Below are 12,134 nucleotides of genomic sequence, written 5' to 3' on the forward strand. Positions count from 1 at the left end.
ACTGCGGCGCCGGGAGGGCAGGGGGGGGGGGGGCGCGGGGGCACGCTGGCCGTCCCAGGTGACCTAATTCAGTTGAGATAGTTAGTTCAGAGCTGGAGTGTCGCGGGCGAAGTTTGCTCTCTTTTTGTGCGGCAGAGTTGCAGGTTATCACACACATGCAGGTCTGAGTGGACACACGGAGGGGGGGGGGGGACCAGACACACACCCACCAACCAACCCCAGGACCAGGACTGCTCCACAGATCAAAATGCACCCGGGCCATTCTATCTGTGTGCCTCTCACCAGCTCTCAACATGAAGCCAGCTCCTTTCTGGATGAAAGGAAAATAAATAAAAAATCAATTAAAAAAAAAAAAATGAAAAAAAATTCCCCCAGCTTTTCTTTGCCGAAATGAAATTTCAGATGTGCATTTTTGGTCAGTTTGAGAGGCTGGAGAGAGAAAGGAGCGGCGAGCGGCACTTACCCTGACCAAAGAAAGCAAAGCGGCACCTGCGTGCTCGTTTTACACACCAGAGAAGCAGAGAAGAACCACGTGAACAAGAAGGGGAAACGTCCAAACCCTTTGCTTTCTTTTACCACAGTAGTGAGCCAAACATTCTTTATTATAATAATGATTATAGTGTACATATTCTCAATAAAAAGCATGCCGATTTTTAATTAATGTTTTTCCTTTTCTTAAAAAAAAAAAAGGGCAAAATAAAAGTACTTCTCTAAAAAATACGGTGTCAAACATGGCAAACAAGACATTTCGCAAACCACATAATTCTACAAAGGATGCAACTGGTATGTGTTTGTATATACACAACGCAGAAAGATTACACTGTGAGATGCAAAAGTCACTTAGCCACTAAAAACCACAGGGGGAGAGAGAAGGGAGGAGGGGGGGTGATGTGGGGGGGGGGAGTCAGCGAGGCAGTAAGGTGAATCCAGAGCACGTCCGTGCGCGTCAGACCGCTTGTCAGACAGCAGCCGCCAAACAAAAGCAATTTTCGAAGTTTTAAAAAGGGATTTTTGGGATCTGAAGTCGGGACGAGCCGCCGCCGACCAGAACCCAACAACCGCATTAAAACCCGAATCGCCCCGCGGATACCATCCGACGCAGGTCTGCCGTTTGGGGAAACGAAAAGAAGTCAGGTGACACCCGGGGCACCTGGAAGACACGCCCCCGTCCCCCGATTGGTTGGTGCGATCACTCGTTCCCGCTTAAGACCCGGCGGCTCGGTTTGTGGCTTTTTCGTCATTAAAAAAAATTAAATAAACTACAATATGAAAAAAAGTTGTCCCCCCACCCCCAAAAAAATGATTTAAAAAAAACACTTAAAAATGGCAGGTCCCTCCACGTAATGCACTTTGCTCAAAACGTATAGGCACATAATTGAGCTGGTCACATGATTCCTTACTGGGTGCATCGCATGCATCCTTTGTAAACAGCTCAGTAGTCACACACGGGGGGGGCGTTTCATTTGATCACACCCCGGGTTGACTGCACGTAAACTACACTAAAAAAGACAAAAGAAACGCAAACACTTGTGTTTAAAGGCCTCTGGAATTGAGGAGGACTTAATACGTAATATCTACAAAAGTAGATAACCCCCCCCCCCTTAAAATGAAGACCCTGCACCTTTTACAAGGAGCAGGAAGTGAGCTGCTGACCGGGTGAGAAGTGTTTAACAGAATAAATGTACTGTCAGAGGTAGGATGTAGAGGTGGAGCCGTGTCTTCCAGTGTCGTAGTTTGAGAGTACAGGTGGGGGGGGGGGTCAAGGAGCGATGCAGACATACATTACAGTACGTATTAGCTGTGCTTAACGTGATTTTATATATATATACATATAGATATATATATATATTCCCCCCCTCTTTTCTGCAAGGCGCAGTCGAAAGCTGCTGCGTTTGTGCGCTGCGAGGTCGGGGGGGGGGGACGCACTCTCTCTTTCACACGACCACATCAAGACATTTGGGACAACAACCTTGGTTCTATTGGACACGATGCAGTGCAGCCTGGTCACATGATGTGTGTCTCTCAGCCTCACGCGTCGCAAATGAAAAAACTCTCACAATAAATAAAGAGCTGCCTTGAACCGATCATCTAGGCCCGCTGAGGATGACGGATTGAAAAAGGAAAAAAAAACAGCGTCTTATCGCAGAGTGGGGGCGCGTGGAACGACCGGCCGGGTCGGTCTAATACTGGCACGAGAGAGAGAGAGAGAGAGAGAGAGAGAGAGAGAGACACTGGCACGGTGAATAACAGAAGGAAAAGAGAAGCACAAAGAATGGCGAGCAGGTGAGAGCCTTTCACGGCTGCACTGTGTGCATGCAAACAGGACCAAGGTTAGCCGATCGGGGACCCCCCGGGGACCCCCCCCTCCCCCCCCACCGTGAAGCAGGTTAATAAACCCCGCCCCCACACTTTGATCCCGCAGACGCACTCGCTCACACACATGAACACACACAGCTGCTGTACGGTGGTCAAGTTTGGGGGGGTGGAAGAGGAGATGTGCGATGGGGTTCAGGGCGAAGAGGGAGGGAGGGGTGGGTGGGTGGGGGGGGGAGGGTGGTGTTTCAGAGAGTTGTGTGCGACTATCGGAAGGGGGGCTCAGGCGTGTGAAGGGAGAGTTCGGGGCGGCGGAGGATGGCCTCCTTGCGCGCGGGCGGCGGCAACGGCGGCTCATACACCCTTGGCGCGGCCATGGCGGCGGCCACTGCCGCGGCGTTGGGCACCACTGGCCTGAGGGCGTCCAGCGCGGCGACCGACTGGGCCGACATTGCGGAAACGGCGGGGACGGCCGACACCCCCTGCATGCCCTGGATGGCCGTCATGGCGCTCGGCGGCGGGTAGGCGTACTGGAACTGCGGGTACTGCTGCAGCTGCTGGTAGTACTCCGCGTAGTACCTGAGAGAAGGAGGGAGGGGTTTACGGGAGGGGGGGGGGGGGGGTAACGGGGGGGGCGGTAAAGCAAAAAAAAGGGATGAGAAACGTGGCAAATGTTGTTTAAAAGGCATCGAACGTTGAAGGCATTGTCGAATGAACAGACTCTCTCGGGGGAGGAGGGGGAGGGGGGGGACGCGTAGCTCGTGGTCACGGCGGTCTGAAGGGCGTGTTCCTACCTGGCCATGGGGTCCTCGGCAGCCTCCGCTGCCTCCTCTGCCGCTCGGCCGGCCGGCGTGGGGAGCAGGGGCCGGCGCGGCTTGGCCCTCTGGTACATGAACGGCTTCATCACCGGGTCCGGCAGCAGCGGCACCGACCTCCGCAGCGGACTGCGGTCCCTCTCGCCGGACTTTGCCGCGGCGGCGGCGGCCGCCGCCTGCTGGTCCGCCATGACCTGCTGTCCCTGGGCGAAGTAGTGGGCCTGTCTGGCGGCCTCAAAGATGGCCGTGGTGGGGTCCGTCCCACCCATGGCGCTTATGTGAGCGTAGGCCGGGGCGCCGCCGCCGCCGTAAATACCCGGTGAGACCGCGTAGCCGGGGTTGACGCCCGCCGCCGCCGCCTGCTGCATTTCTAATCCATGAGCAGCGGTCAGGTAGACGTGGGAGTTGGCCATGGTCGGGGTGTAAACATGAGGCGAGTAGGCAGCGGCGGCGGCCGCCTGGGACGCCGCCATCTGGCTGTAAATGTTGGGCGCCATCTGGCTGTACATTTGGGTGGCGCCCGACGTCAAAGCCGCCTGATTGGCCACCGACCCGTAAAGCTGACTGGCGACGTTGGCGCCGTACACCTGGCTGGCGAGGGCGCCGTACACCGCCGGGTTCACCGGGTTTCCGTCGGTGCGCGTGCCCGTCGTGATCCCGGTCAGCGCCGCGTACGTGGGGTCGAAGGTGGAGGTGTTGTAGACCGAATTGTGCACGCTCTGCTGCACCTGCAGCGGCAGGCCGGCGGCGGCGGCGGCGGCCGCGGCCAGGACCGCCGCCTGGCTCTGGTACTGCTCCAGCGAGGGCTTCCCGACGGGGCATTCGCCGGCGTAGTGGCCCTGCTTGCCGCAGTTGACGCAGGGGATCTTCCCCGTGGGCGCCTGCTTGCTGGGCTGGACCTTGGACAGCTCCACGGAGAGGGGCCGGCCCTTGAACGAGGTCCCGTGCAGGGCCTCGATGGCCTGGAGCGCGTCCTCCTTGTTTTCCATGTGGACAAAGGCATATCCTGCAGAAGAGGAATGCCTGGCTGTCATTGAGCGCAGGGACAACAGTTAGGATCACAGTGGCATCGCCACAGGCACTTACTTATTACTGCTACCAAGAATAATGAATTGCACCCACCACCCCCACCCGCCCCCAAGAACAGAGATGTGGGCAGGTCTATTAGGTCTATTTTTTACAGTTAATAAAATAAAATAAAGGTCTTTGGCTCACCTTTCACTTTATCGCACTCCAAAACTTTGCCAAACGTCTGGAAGAGCTGCTGGAGGTCCTCGGTGGTGCACATGCCACTGAGGTTGCCCACAAACACCTTGGTGGAGTGCAGCGGCCTCCCCCGCGACTCCTCCACCACCAGATTGCGCCCGCGGAACTCCCGGCCGTTGAGCTCGCGGATGGCGCGCTCGGCGGCGCCCTCGCCCTGCAGGTGCACGAAGGCAAACTGCCGCAGCACGCTGCAGCTCACCACCTGGCCGTAGGGTTCAAAGATGGCCGACAGCTCCTCCTGGGTGGTGTCCAACGCCAGGTTGCCCACGAAGAGCTTGACCGTGTTGCTCTTGTCCATGGCGCTGCGGGGGAGCAGAGGAGGGAGGGGCTTGTTAGTCAGAGGGAGGTGTGTGTGTGTGTGTGTGAGGAAGTAAGAGTGCAATTAGCCAAACAAACTACAGCGCTGACCAAGCTTTTTGGTTCATTTTTCAGGGCTGAAGCACATCTGCGAGGGAGGGGGTTGCTGCTGTTTTTAAAAAAGACTGTCCAGAGATGGGGGGGGGGGGGGCAATAAAAGAATAAACGCATTAACTGGAACTTAACACAAACATCTGACCTCACATTTGCCTACGAGGGACACTCGGGTCAGATGGACTCTGATTATGCAAAACGGAGCAGGGTTTTCCCTGGAGGGGGGGGGGGCGAACATTGGGCCCCAGAGTAGAGGCAGACTGAAGGAGGACCTCATTAAATATCTGTCTTACTTCAGGGGAAGCTGTAATTACACGTCGGGCCGCGCCATTATTTACTGTATCGCCCTTCAAAGTAAGAGCACTGCAGATCAGTTCATGCTGATGCTAAAAAAGCCCCATTTTGGTGGAAAATCCCCCCCCCCCCTGCAGATTGGCTGACACGTTGTTCCTCCTCCCGAGCGACGTTCACGGCCGACTGTAAATCAGAACACCGCAGAACGACGTTTGTTTCTTTCTTTTTTGCTTCAGGCGTAAACGGAATACCAACTGCCCCCCCCCCCCCCCCCCCGAAAAAAACCCACCCAACGTGTTAAATAGAGATGTGGGCCTCCACGTGCGCGCGCCCCCCTGTGTTACGCGGCGGCCCGTCCGTCGAGCAGGGAGGGGGCCCGCGTTTATGATGACGCAGCACGACGCTGAGTCGACAATATAAACAATTTTACGCAACAATGTACACGAATGATACAAAGAGCGGATCGATACAGTGTAACAACAGACGGGGGAGGGGGGGGGGGAGAGATTCACCCCCACAGGAACGAATACAGTGTAACGCCGAGTGATTTCCGCGCGAACAACACGGTTAAACAGACCTCCACGCGCAAACACGCGCGCGTTAAACACTCGAGGCGTGGCGGCGATTCGGAGCCGATCGGCCCGCGCGCGGCTCGGGGGAGAATCGCGGCGGAGAAACGCGCGGGGGGACGAAAGGAAACTACCATCTTACCTCGGCGGTGCTGCGTTTCAAAATGGTAGCGCCTGCTTCCGTTTGCATGTCGGGCATTCTGCTGGAGACGGAGGGGGGGGAGGGGGTGGGGGTGGTGGTGGAGGGGGGAGGGTGGTGCTCCTGCGCCCAGAGGATGCTACGTCCCCCGCGAACGCGCTAAAAAAGGTAATAATTCACACACAAAAACATTCAAGGAGGAAATGAGTCAGCAAAACACTTTGTTTAATATTCTCCCTGATTTACATCACTGTAAATGTTATTTTCACAAAAGATTCTCTCATTTCATAGATTCGTGACCTAAAAAAAAAGAAATATATCATCTTATCTAATACAAAATAAAGGCCGGTTGCAGCTCTACATTCAAGTGGCGTTCACGGCCCTGAGACAGAAATGGAATAATGGACACCGACTGAACATTTGGGAGGTAAATTCAAAAAGCTTCTTCAGGAATCATCAGCACAAGACAGACGCTCAAGTTGAACAATCGATGCAGAACTCGCTACGCCAACATGGACCCCCCCCCCCCCCCCCCCCCACACACACACACACAACAGAAATCAATAAGTGTGAATTGTTGTACGCGACTAGATTAAACTTCCATCAACGTATCAATCAAGTGGAATTTGTGAGCAGACTTGATGAAGGAGCTGTGGGTAAAAACACTGAGCACAGATTCCTTCAACGAACCCCTGAAACTTCTGGACTTTTCCGTTTCCCCTCCTGTTCTTAGCAGGCCAACGCCTTCAGGGCAGCAACCTGCGAGGGGATTTGAAGACGACGCGGTGGTTCTTCTTCTGGTCGTCCGCCCCACCGCGTGGAAACGCATCTCTCTCTCCCCCCGGCAAAGGGTCACGGAAACGAGGCCGAGGTCTCGCGTCGCCGCTTCACAGGTTAGCCGCCGGCGTCTCGGCGCCGACCTTGCTCCGACCTTTCCCCGCGATGGGCCGGTCCCTCTCCTCCCACAGCGTGACGCCGTCGCAGGCACAGATGCGTTTGGGGTTCTGGAAGAGGCCGGCGGATCGGGCGATGATCCCACAGGCCAGTCTGTAGCAGAGAGGGGGTGGGGGGGAAGAGACGCCATGTTGGAAGCACGGAGGAGAAGAGTGACACGAAAACGCCGGCTCAGACCGCCGCCGTCGACCGCCGCCGTCGACCCACCTTTCCCCAGAGTTCCCGGTCTGTTTGGAGAGGGCGTGATGTCCTCGGCCCAGGTCGTCCTCGCCTGCGTCCACCACCAACGATCGGCCAATCACATCCCAGACCTGCAGAGCGAGCGCCGTCTCGTGTCAACGTGGGAAGCAACAAAAGAGCCCCCCCCCCCTCATTTCCCAGGTTGGACAGCGGGCCACAAGAGGAATCGGAGGCAGCCAAGCGAGGAAATGGTAATTGAGGGTATTTAACAGTGAGACATGAGGGGGGGTTGAGCTGAATCGGCCCCCTTTCATCCTTCACGGGGGCCGAGAAGACTCCCGTGAAGGATGAGCATCTGGCGTTGATTTGGAATTTAAATGTTTGCATAAAACGTATTTGCTAAATAAACCGCAGTCACCTGCTTTTCTACCCGTGCCAACATGCATCTTTGTGTAGTGTGTGTGTGTGTTTTACCTTCAGCTGACTGTCCTCCTGCCTGAATGAGGCTCGGCCATCTGGTCCCGCAACAATATTCCCCAGATCACCCACATGCTGCACAACAGGGACACGCACGCAGCGTTAGGAGGGAACCGCACGGGCGTGAGCAGAATTTAATAGTCGGGGAACAACCCGCCGCGAGGCGCCGCGCCTGAAGCAGAACTGCTCAGAAGGGCTCCCGGGGGACGCGTTGGGCAGCACCAGGCGGGGATCGCGTCTCACATTTGGCTCACCCTGAAATATTCATCAAATCTCGAGCAGAGACCGTCGGGATTTCACGAGGAGACGATCCATTATTTAATAACTCCTTTAATAACGACTAAATGTGTTCTGGGGGGGGGCGGCGATCTCGTTCGTAAAAGGGGAAGTTAAGGGGCAGACGAACCCGTTCAGAGTCCCCTGGACCGCCGTGTTGTCTCCCAAAGGGGTTGTAGTGCTCGCCGCAACTGTAAAAAAAAAAGAAAAAGGAAACGATGAGCCGTTAAAGGCCGGTAAGGAGGCCGAGGCGCTGATTAAACAAAGGTAAAACATGCTCGCGGCGTACCTGAGGCAGTCCTGCGTGAGGTCCCCCAGGGTGTGGACGTGGAGGCCGTGGGGTCCCGGCTGCAGCCCGTCAACGGTCCCGTCAATCAGGCAACACTGCTCGGACAGCTGCAGGAAACGCACCACCCCCTGGATCCTCCCCCCACCAGCCAGCATGGCCACCGCCGTCCCCAGGTCTGTCACCAGGTGACAACACACACACACACACACACACACACACACACACACACAGTAGACGTTTTGTTCACCATTTCTCACACTCGAGCCCATTAGATAAAGTAAGAGAATCCTTTTTCTGTTGTCGTCCCGCAGCGGGGAAATATACAATGTTACTTTGTGAAACAAGAATGCGTGAAAAATGCATCTGGAGCGGCGGCCTCCAATCAGATCGCGTGTATCCGCTGAGGTCGGATGTCGTCCGAGGCGGAACTGTGACGAACACCGCTTGTCTGAGGAGGTTGACCGATGCTACACGCGCACTCACGAGTTATTTTCCACTGATCGCCGCGGTGGGTTTTCGCTCACCGTGCTCCGATCCTCCGATGCCTTTCAGCACGGCCCGGCGCCCGGTGCCCTCGATCAGAGCCTGCACCTCGGCGCTGGTCAGAGACGACTCCACCAGCACCCGCTCCTCGCCGACGTCGACGCTGACGGACGACACGCCTGCAAAACGGATTCATGTTGTCATGTGATGGACAAACACACAAATACACACACGCAGGAAAAAACTAGTCGCATCACAACTGAAAAAGGATTGTGTCACTTTTGAATGTGTGGTACTTTAAGATGTAGTTTTGAAGTTTTTTTTCCAATAATGTATTAAAAGTTCTGTGGAAAGAACTAGAACACTTGTTACCACGTCAAACATCTACTTAGTGAACATGCTGGTTTGTGGATGTTGTTTTTTCTTTTCACTGCTCTAAGATACAGATTTGTCCAAGTCATTCGGGTGAGGATATTTATTGGATAAAGAAATGTTTTAGTAAACATTGATTCGTCGCAGACACATGTTCTGCAGCTGATCATTCCAGATGAATGAATAAAGTGCATTAGCATGCGCATCCTACCAGATGAGACAGTGAGCTGGTTTTAGGGCTCCAGGTAAACAAATCCTGTTCTTACCTCGTTTACCTTCCAGAGCAGCGCGGACTTTAACTGCGCAGCTCTCGCACGACATCTGCACCGCGAACTCCAGCTGTGGAGGAGTAAACCAACACGACACCCCGAGTGAATAACACGTACAGTACGAAACGCGTTGTCATAGCAGCATTAAAAGCGTGCGAGCTACAGCGTGCTTGTTGTCTTTAAGTTATCCAATGATGTGGTGACTCAGCGGGGAGTAAAACAAACCTTAGTCGGCCCCGCGGGGTCCATTTCGTCCCCGCGCGCAGCCGCCTGGGCGACGACAACTGAGCCGAAGAGAAAACTTCCCACCTTTCTGGACGCGGAAGCGAGCCAGCTGCGCCTGCTGACGGGCGCCGCCATCTTTGTGAGGTCACCGTGACGTAAGCGCTCGCTACCGCCGCCACGTGGCCGAGTGGCTCCACGAACGTCGCCTTCCGGAGACGTGAAGCATTTTATATCCAACATGAATAATAAATAAATAAAGTAAACGGGGTGAGCACAATATGGTAGAATTATTATTCCCAAAACATCAAATGATATTATTTTCTTTTTTATTTATTATTTCTTGCCTGGATATATATATATATATATATACATTTCCTTTAACGCCAAAGCAACTGGGAATACAGCTAATGCAGGATTATATTTATAAATATGTGTTTTAAATTCGTTGTTCTTATTGTATTTAGTTTTGATGTGGCAGAACACAGTAGAAGAGTAAACAATACTAAACAATACTTAATCATAATGCAGCAGGCCAGTTGTAGTAGTATATAATCATCATGCAAAAAATGACCCCGTTTTAATGTGATGGATGACAGCCAGGTGATGGAGAGAACTACAACTGTATCAAAGTATATGTACATGCAATATATCTTTGTTTATCTTCATTCAGTGCAAGTTGAGTACATATTCATAGTTAGAATGTTTCGTGTGACCCCAAAACGTATTTAACTTAAATAAAAATATTCAACTTAAATATTTACATAAATATTTATATATACATACATTCCATAAACCACCCTGGTTAAAAATATCTGAAAGCTGATTTATCGCAACAGTAAAATAGAAATATAAACTAATGGCTTCTAAACGGGCAGAATTATGCAATCTACTAACACTCATATGAACGTAATCAAATCAGGGTCAGATGAAGAGGAGGAGGAGGAGGAGGAAGAGGAGGGGGAGGGGGGTTATCTGGGAACAGAAGATTGCAGCGTTTGGATAAACCGCCATGAAGGGTGAAGCAATAATAGTGATTTCATGTGTGGAGTCTTCCAGTTCAATTTGATAATGTGTATAGATTAATGTTACAAGTCCATCTACAGATTAAAGCGTCGGTGTGGGAGAGGACAGCACTAAGCTGGTGTGTGTGTGTGTGTGTGTTGTCCGTACATCCATGTCACATCTCCTCTCCTCTTCTCTCCGTGATGGGAATAACAAGAAGAAGAAGAAGAAGAAATCAAAAATCAATCTGGGTCGTGAGTCTGAAATAAAAGCTTCTGAAAATCGAACCTCCTCCAAACAGCGCTCGTGGCGCCGTGTTCGCGGATGGACACGGATTCCTCGGACGGCGGCGGGCGGCGATCCAGAAAACGTGTCCGGCGTCCACGTCCCAGCCGAACACCCAGAGGCCGGTGTTTTACACGCCGGAGCGGCAGCTCGGTTGGAACACAGCCCCTTCTGTGTGCGGTGGCTCATTGGCTTCGACCTTTGACCCCCCCCCCCCCCCCCCCCCCTCCGAGCTAAGTAACATGACCACGGCCTTTGAGAGTGCTGAGCCAGTGTGCACCCGGCTCAAAACACTGCCTTGTGTGTGATGCAGCCTCTTTCTCACACACACACACACAGCAGCAGTTAATTTATTCAGCACATGGGAAACTGTCTAAAACCTTTGGCCCCCGTGTTGATCCTCGCCGCTGAGCCCTCCCTTCAAAGGGGAGGTGCGAGAGCCGCTGTGACACCTGAGCCCAGGAGGGTGGGGGGGGTGAAGAAGCAGAAGAAAGTGGATGACAAAGAGACGTGTGTGTGTGTGTGTGTGTGTGTGTGTGTGTGTGCAGCAGCGCTGACAGGAAGCGTTGACAGGCCTGTTTGGAACAGTAGGGCCACTATCTGCACTAAATGAGGCACTATCCCTGCACTCTTTCTTGCCTGGACTCTGTTGGCACGTAGCCGTACGTCTGTTATGTTGCTCTTGGTTAACAAAGCGGGAGGAAGAAAAACTATATTTTCAGAGCGAGGACGTCGCAGTGACCTATGAGCGAAGAGGAGGGAGCAGTGGACTAAAGTTCGTCCAAAGCTCACGTCTCCAGTACTCAAGCAGCTGTGGGACCATAAAGAATATGTTTAACCCTTTGCGTATCCACAGATGACCTACAGCATCACTTTAGATAAGAAATAGGCCGTGTGCTGCTTTGAGGACTGCATATATTATGGTGCTGCGGGAATACGTCCTGAAATCCCAGAAATGAATCAGCAGTGTTTTGCACTGTTGGTTTCCTGGTGAGTTCGCTGCTCTGTGAAAAAGGTTCGACACTGTGCTTGTTTAATGTGAGGAAGCTGAGAAACTAAAGCCGAGACAATGCAGACATCACAAAACAAACGCGCTCCTTCTTGTTTGAAGCCCGGCCGGGCATTTTTTAATAAACGATTGACTTCTCGCATTCCTTTGGGCTGTTATTCAGACTAACAGGAAACATCGCACGCATTCTAGATACGAGACGGACGTTTTGAAACGAGTTGAGCTTCAGAATCCTCATAGTTCATATTTCTTTATGCTTCTTTTCCGGTTCCTGTGTCGTGAGGGTTGTCGTCATTGAGGGATTAGTCATCAATTTCCTTCCAGACAATTTCATCCCTTTACACCTTAAAATAGATTGTCCTTGAAAAAGAACAATGGCAAACAGCAACCGGAACACTTTATTTCATTTAGCGGTTTAAATGTACATTACAGACTTTGTTGTGCGCGAATCATCTTTTTTTCCATCGGGTTAAAATCTCTACCATTAGACGCAGTTTTGCTGTGTG

The 12,134-nt window shown here is 52.8% G+C and overlaps 2 protein-coding genes across 3 annotated transcripts; both read right to left on the reverse strand.

Moving 5' to 3' along the window:
* Positions 1-566: 566 nt before the first annotated feature.
* On the reverse strand, positions 567-5,932 carry rbm14b (RNA binding motif protein 14b). 2 transcript variants are annotated; one of them, XM_040179635.2, is made up of 4 exons: positions 5,811-5,932; positions 4,344-4,696; positions 3,108-4,134; positions 567-2,892 (listed from the first exon to the last, which is right to left on the reverse strand). In XM_040179635.2, the coding sequence occupies exons 2-4, from the start codon at positions 4,690-4,692 to the stop codon at positions 2,580-2,582; spliced, it is 1,689 nt and encodes a 562-aa protein (XP_040035569.2). In that variant the 5' UTR covers positions 4,693-4,696; positions 5,811-5,932; the 3' UTR covers positions 567-2,579. The 2 variants fall into 2 exon arrangements, with proteins under 2 accessions (XP_040035569.2, XP_040035568.2); XM_040179634.2 differs by having other exon boundaries at positions 3,108-4,155.
* Positions 5,933-6,015: 83 nt separating this feature from the next.
* ccs (copper chaperone for superoxide dismutase) lies at positions 6,016-10,788 on the reverse strand. Its single transcript, XM_040179665.2, has 9 exons — positions 10,623-10,788; positions 9,333-9,538; positions 9,105-9,177; positions 8,508-8,645; positions 7,984-8,158; positions 7,825-7,885; positions 7,416-7,493; positions 6,969-7,072; positions 6,016-6,854 (listed from the first exon to the last, which is right to left on the reverse strand). The coding sequence occupies exons 2-9, from the start codon at positions 9,465-9,467 to the stop codon at positions 6,695-6,697; spliced, it is 924 nt and encodes a 307-aa protein (XP_040035599.2). The 5' UTR covers positions 9,468-9,538; positions 10,623-10,788; the 3' UTR covers positions 6,016-6,694.
* Positions 10,789-12,134: the final 1,346 nt, after the last annotated feature.

Source organism: Gasterosteus aculeatus, chromosome 7, assembly GCF_964276395.1.
Source record: "Gasterosteus aculeatus chromosome 7, fGasAcu3.hap1.1, whole genome shotgun sequence".
NCBI classification, from domain to species: domain Eukaryota; kingdom Metazoa; phylum Chordata; class Actinopteri; order Perciformes; family Gasterosteidae; genus Gasterosteus; species Gasterosteus aculeatus.